Source organism: Octopus sinensis, linkage group LG15 (genome assembly GCF_006345805.1).
Source record: "Octopus sinensis linkage group LG15, ASM634580v1, whole genome shotgun sequence".
Lineage (NCBI taxonomy): Eukaryota > Metazoa > Mollusca > Cephalopoda > Octopoda > Octopodidae > Octopus > Octopus sinensis.
Window position 1 is genome coordinate 34,738,259 of NC_043011.1, and position 7,500 is coordinate 34,745,758.

The 7,500-nt window shown below is 40.9% G+C and overlaps 1 protein-coding gene across 6 annotated transcripts in view; it reads left to right on the top strand.

The window, feature by feature from the left end:
• The window catches only part of LOC115219671 (monocarboxylate transporter 5-like), a 101,682-nt gene that overhangs the window by 50,306 nt on the left and 43,876 nt on the right, over window positions 1–7,500 (top strand). For 3 of the 6 annotated variants that reach the window (XM_036509634.1, XM_036509631.1, XM_036509636.1), the window contains exon 2: window positions 2,534–2,724. In XM_036509634.1, coding sequence (XP_036365527.1) covers window positions 2,661–2,724 — 64 coding nt within the window. In that variant the 5' untranslated portion in view covers window positions 2,534–2,660. Of the gene's footprint in view, window positions 1–416; window positions 822–2,235; window positions 2,345–2,533; window positions 2,725–7,500 lie in introns of those variants that run through there. The other 3 variants (XM_036509633.1, XM_036509632.1, XM_036509635.1) reach the window with 3 other exon arrangements.

Here is a 7,500-nt window from a genome sequence, read left to right on the forward strand (position 1 = left end):
TGATGATAATAATAATAATAATATAATAATAATAATAATAATAATAATAATGATGAAGATGATGATGATGATAATAATAATAACAGTAACCCAAACAACAACAATAATTATGCTGTCTTTTATTTTCACAAGCACAATGGATTTAAAAAAATAAAAATAATAACAATAGCAATAATAATTAATAATAATAGTGATGTACCCAGATGTCCTTGCCAAGATCCACCATGATAATACTAATATGTCATTCACCAAATGATGTAGCACAACCCACACAATACATTCCCTCCTCAATCAGCCCCACCCCCAACTCTGAAGTACATAGCACCAACCAAACAAATTCTACAAATGAAACCCAATCACCACCACCACCACCAACACTACAACCACCATCACCACTACTATAACCACTACCACCACCACCTTGCCAAAATATATAGCTCAACAACTCACACTTGTATACACACATGCCGTGCGTGTGTGATGTGTGTTTGTATGAGTGTATGTGTACAAGCGTATGTGTTTGGATATGTGTCTAGATGGAGTACAGAACAAAGAAATATACTGAAATGATATACTAGAAACCACAACAACAGGAAAAATATATAAGCAAAACCAAATTTTAACAAACTGGCAGAATAATTCTACACCCATAGAAACCCAACACTGTGAAGAGATCAGGAACTAGGAAGTACCATTAATATTCCAACTAGCGGTACAGTGAATATTCAGATAATACTCTTTTACTTGTTTCAGTCATTTGACTGTGGCCATGTTGGAGCACCGCCTTTAGTCGAGCAAATGGACCCCAGGACTTATTCTTTGTAAGCCTTGTACTTATTCTATTGGACTCTTTTGCCGAACTGCTAAGTTACAGGGATGTAAACACACCAGCATCGGTTGTCAATCGATGTTAGGGGGGACAAACACACACACACACACACATACACACACACACACACACACCACACACACACACACACACACACACACACATATATATACATATATACAATGGGCTTCTTTCAGTTTCCGTCTACCAAATCCACTCACAAGACTTTGGTTAACCTGAGGCTATAGTAGAAGACACTTGCCCAAGGTGCCACATGTGGTTGGTAAGCAAGCTACTTACCACACAGCCACTCCTACGCCTACTACTGTGGAATATATAGGATAAATAGTAATAATAATTCTTTCTCCTAAAGGCACAAGGCCTGAAATTTGGGGGAAGGGGACTAGTTGATTACATCGACCCCAACACCACTAGCGTTTTGCTGGTACTTACTTTATCAACACTGGAAAGATGAAAGGCTGAGCCAACCTTAGCAACATTTAATAATGACAGAGAGGAATTCTTTGGGGTTTCGATAATTCACCTCTGGAAGCATTGGTGTTTCATTTAACATCTTTAAACAACCCTCATTCAGGGATCTTTTTGAGCGAGATGGGTTACTTGACTTGAAGAAAATTCTAATTGGACCCCACCTGCAAGGTCATACACTGTTTATCTTGATATGAGATGACCACATCTTACACATATCGTTGTGATGCATGTGCCTCATGTACCCTTATCAGACAAGTAGTCATAATGGGTGTACTGGACTTCATATATTTTATCCTAGTGTCATTTTGTTGGCAATAATAATAATAATAATATAATAATATAATAATAATAATAATAATAACCCTTTCTATTATAAGCAGAATTTGGGGTTAGGGGTGACTAGTTGATTTCATCTACCCCAATACTTGACTGGTATTTATTGTTGTGATCCCAAAAGGATGAAAGGCAAAGTCAACCTCGGCAGAATTTAATAATAATAATAACAACAACAACAACAACAACAACAACAACAATAATAATAGCAATAATAATAATAATAATAATAATAATAATAATAATAATAATAATAATAATGATAATAATGATAATAATAATAATGATAATAATAATAATAATAATAATAATAATAATAATAATAATAATAATGATACCATTTATTTTCCACAAGGGTGAAGGATGATGGGGACAATACAAAATAGACATAAAGTGATAGGGTTTACATATAATGAATTGATGAAACAAAAAGAAATAAAGTAAGTATACACAGTATACACTGAAAAAGAAGGGACGTCAGCATAGCATAAAGGTTTTTAAATAAAAAAAAAGTGGCAGGGAAGAAGATAGAGATGTGGCCCTCCTGATACAGGAAGGTCGGTGATGATGATGATGACAACAACGACAACAATGACAATGACGGTGGTGTTGGTGGTGGTGGTGATGATTTCTTTTAATTGATATCAGGGAGCTAGATGAAATGGGAGATAAGGAGGACATACATGAAGTGTAAGGGATTTACATAATAGTAATAATAATAATAATAATAATAATAATAATAATAATAATAAGAAAATAATAATAATAATGATGATGATCATAATGACTTATCAGTCACATACCATTTAACCTCATTCTTAATGATTCTTATGAGTTTCTGAATAAATTTCCTTTTTTTTTAAGTTTTGTTTACATTAGCAAATAGAACCCCAAAATACTGGTGGAGAGTACAAAGGTGAGATACAAAGGAAAACTATCGACAAACTGCAACAGAGTGGCTTAGCTGCAATAAAAAGGTGTGGTGAATAATTGTGACAAAGGCACAATGCAAGTGGTGCCTACGGATAGGAGGCCTGTGGACCGTGGATGGGCCTGGGTTGTCTTGACAGGTAAAGTTATTGTTTCCTTTTGTTTAACAGATTGAAAAAAAAACTGATATAACACTCAGACACCAAAGCTGGGGTACATTATACACCCTGGGAGTTTGGATGTATGAGTATTTGAATGTGTACATTGTATATGCGTATGTGAGTATGATCTGTGTGTGTGTGTGTGTGTATGCATATCTATTACATAAAATCCGTTATGTCTGTCTATGTGTGTGTTTTCTAGGATCTCGGGCATCCTCCATCCGATTGCGCTCAAATTTGATATGTAGATACCGACAGTATCACTGCGTGTATAAGTTTTGTAAAAATTACAAAAATCGATTCCAGGTGAGAATGCGATCGATAAAGCCGTGGGAACGTGCATTTGCATGCACAAGTACATCAGCTGTTGCGATCGATACTACGCATATGTGAGAAAAATGCACGTGCAGTTTGTGCATGAAAAGCCGGCTGGCTTGAAATAATGCCACAAAATGCAGTATAATTAAGAGACCAAAAAAGTAAAATGCAAAAGAGATATAACTTGGCATGAAGGAAGGAAAGACTATTTGGTTTCTCAAGATGTTTTTATTATTTGCCTTAAATTTGTTTAACAAAACCAAAAATTTTATTGAAATAAAGGCATGCTTAAGTATTTTTTAATGTAAAGAAAACACTGATTGCTTTTAATTCAGCAGATATGATTCAGCACCATCCATTGGACGGGGGGTGGCATTTTGCTCATATATATATATCATCATCATTTTCATCATCCGGTTAAGGTATATATGCCTATATATATATATGTATGTATGTATATATGTATGTATGTATTATATTATAATATATATATATATATATATATATATATATATATATATATATATATATATATATATAGGGAGAATTCACAAAAAAAAAAGACGAGACAGGTGGTGTAGAAAAAAAAAGATGTATTAGTATAACACTCGGGAATTGAAAAAGTCTTTTACGTTTCAAGCCTACGCTCTTCCACAGAAAGGAACACAGAAAGAAATAAGGAGAGAAAAAAATGTGTGTAGTAGCTACCGATCTATCATATATGTATGTATGTGTGTATGTGTGTATGTATGTATGTATGTATGTATGTATGTATGTATGTATGTATGCACATATGTATGTATGTGTGTGTATATATATATATATTCTTTTACTTGTTTCAGTCATTTGACTCTGGCCATGCTGGAGCACCACCTTTAATCGATCAAATCAACGCCAGGACTTATTCTTTGTAAGCCTAGTGCTTATTCTATCAATGTCTTTTGCTGAACCACTAATTTACAGTGGCATACACACACTAACATCAGTTATCAAGGGATGGTGGGTAAACAAACACAGACACACAAACATAAACACATACACATGCGCACACACACACACATATATACGACGGGCTCCTTTCAGCTTTTATCTACCAAATCCACTTGACACTTGCTCAAGGGGCCACACAGTGAGACTGAACCCAGAACCATATGATTCAGCCACACCTATATGCATATTTATATATATATATTCATCATCATCATCATCATCATTTAGCGTCCGTTTTCCATGCTAGCATGGGTTGGACGGTTTCAACTGGGGTCTGGGGAGCCGAAGGGCTGCACCAGGCCAGTCAGATCTGCAGTGTTTCTACAGCTGGATGCCCTTCCTAACGCCAAAACCACTCCGAGAGTGTAGTGGGTGATTTATGTGCCACCGACCACAGGTGCCAGACGAGGCTGGCGAACGGCCACGCTCGGATGGTGTTTTTATGTGCCACCGACACAGGTGCCAGACGAGGCTGGCAGAGACGGCCACGCTCGGATGGTGTTTTTTTATGTGCCACCGACACAGGTGCCAGATGAGGCTGGCAGGTGCCAGACGAGGCTGGCAGACGGCCACGCTCGGATGGTTTTTATGTGCCACCGACACAGGTGCCAGATGAGGCTGGCGGACGGCCACGATCGGATGGTTTTGTTACGTCCCCAAAGCACGGAGGCCAGTCTATGCGGTACTGGCTACGGCCACGTTCGGATGATTTTCGTGTGCCACCGGCACTGGTACCACAAAGATACAAATTCCATTTATGTTCATCTATTTTGATTTGTTTTGATTTGATTTGATTTTCACTTGCCTCAACAGGTCTTCACAAGTGTCCTTGCCTCAAAAGGTCTTCACAAGTGTCACAAGAAGGAAGGTATGCACAGGTGGACTGTCTACGTCGCCGGGTCTTCGGATGGTGTCTTTATGTGCCACCGACACAGGTGCCAGATGTGGCTGGCGAACGGCCACGATCGGTATGGTTTCTTGTGTGCCACGGTACTGAACCACAAAGATACAAATTCCATTGATGTTCATAATTTTGATTTGGTGTTTTCACTTGCCTCAACAGGTCTTCACAAGTGTCACGCGTGTCACAACACTTGCCTCAACAGGTCTCCACAAGTGTCACACACTTGCCTCTGCCTCAACAGGTCTTCACAAAGTGTCACACACTTGCCTCTGCCTCAACAGGTCTTCACAAGTGTCATAAGAGGGAAGGTATGCACAGGTGGACTGACTACGTCGCGGGTCTTTGGATGGTGTTTTTATGTGCCACCGACACAGGTGCCAGGTGAGGCTGGCGAAACGCCACGATCAGATGTGTTTGTTGTGCCCACAGCACGGAGGCCAGTCGATGCGGTACAGTACGGCCACTTCGGATGGTTTCTTGTGTGCCACCGGTACTGGAACCACAAAGATACAAATTCCATGATATTCATCTATTTTGATTTGGTTTGATTTGATTTGATTTGATTTTCACTTGCCTCAACAGGTCTTCACAAGTGTCACACACTTGCCTCAACAGGTCTTCACAAGTGTCATAAGAGGGAAGGTATGCACAGGTGGACTGACTACGTCGCCGGGTCTTCGGATGGTGTCTTTATGTGCCACCGGCACAGGTGCCAGATGAGGCTGGCGAACGACGGCCACGATCGGATGGTGTTTGTTGTGCCCACAGCACGGAGGCCAGTCGATGCGGTACTGGTTACGGCCACGTTTGGGTGGTTTTGTGTGCCACCGGCAATGGTACCACAAAGAATACAATTCCACTGATGTTCATCTATTTTGATTTGTTTTGATTGATTTGATTTTCACACTTGCCTCAACAGGTCTTCATAAGTGTCACAAGAAGGAAGGTATGCACAGGACTGACTACGTCCCAGGTCGGGGCACGGGTTATGGCATCGGACTAGTCTTGCCGGGTCTTCTCATGCACACATACTCCATAGGTCTCGGTCTCTAGACATTTCCTTAGTGAGACCTAAAGTTCGAAGGTCGTGCTTCACCACCTCGTCCCAGGTTTTCCTGGGTCTAACTCTTCCACAGGTTCCCTCCACTGCTAGGGTGTAGCACTTTTGGCACACAACTATCTTCAGCCTTTCTTGTCACATGACCATACCAGCGCAGCCGTCTCTCTTGCACGCCACAACTGACGCTTCTTAGAGTTCAGCTTTTCTCTCAAGGAACTTACACTCTGACGATTATGAACACTGACATTACACATCCATCGGAGCATACTGGCTTCATTTCTTGCGAGCTTACGCATATCCTCAGCATACACGGCCCATGTTTTCACTACCATGTAGCATGGCTGTACGTACACACTGCATCATACAGTCTGCCTTTACTCTGAGCGAGAGGCCCTTTTGTCACCAGCAGGGTATAAGAGCTCTCTAACTTTGCCCAGGCTATTCTTACTCTAGCAGTTACATTTCAGCACACCCACCCCGGCTACTGACTTGGTCCCTAGGTAGCGGAAGCTATCAACTACTTCTAGTTGTCTCCCTGGAACGTGGCAGAAGTTTGGTCTCTGCATATTTCCAGTGTTTATTGCTCCTGAGCATTTGCCACAGACAAAATATTTTCCTAGTTAGCCTTCCTTTGACATTGCTGCACCTCTTATGGTCCATAGCTTACACTTGTGCATCTTATAGAGTTTCACCTACACCTTTTTTCAAGATCGAGCAGGGCCATCTACCTGAAGGCGTTGTGATTGATCTACCTTCCTACTTATTAGAACTTTGGTTTTGGCTAGGTTGATTCTAAGGCCCTTCGATTCTAATCCTTGTTTCCACACCTGGAACTTCTCCTCCAGTTCTGATAGTGACTCAGCAATTAGAGCAAGGTCATCAGCATAGAGGAGCTCCCAGGGCAACCTGTCTTGAATTCCTCCGTTATTGCCTGGAGGACTATGATAAATAGGAGGGGACTGAGGACTGAACCTTGGTGGACCCAACCTCTACCTGGAATTCTTCACTGTACTCGTTTGCCCCCCTCACCTTACTAGCAGCGTCTCTGTAAACTGGCTTGCACAGCTCTCACCAACCAGTCTTCTATCCCTAGTTTCTCATTGACCACCAAGATAAGGGGAAACGGGGGACCCTGTCAAAGGCTTTCTCCAAGTCAACAAAAGCCAGGTACAGGGCTTATCTTTGGCTAGGTTATTTCTCCTGCAGCTGTCCTTACCAGGAATATAGCATCAGTAGTACTTTTTCCCTGGCACGAACCCAAAACTGCATATCATTAAGGTAACTCTCTCTCTAATTAGTTGGGCTAAACCCTCTCCGTAACCTTCATTACCTGATAGCAGCTTGATGCCCCCTGTAGTTATTTGTCTCTAGGGCGGTCGCCTTTACCTTTGTAAGCAGTTGACTATTATGCTGCTACACCAGTCATTGGGTATGACCCCCTCGTGTATCACCTGGTTAACTATACGGGTGACTAAGCTATAGC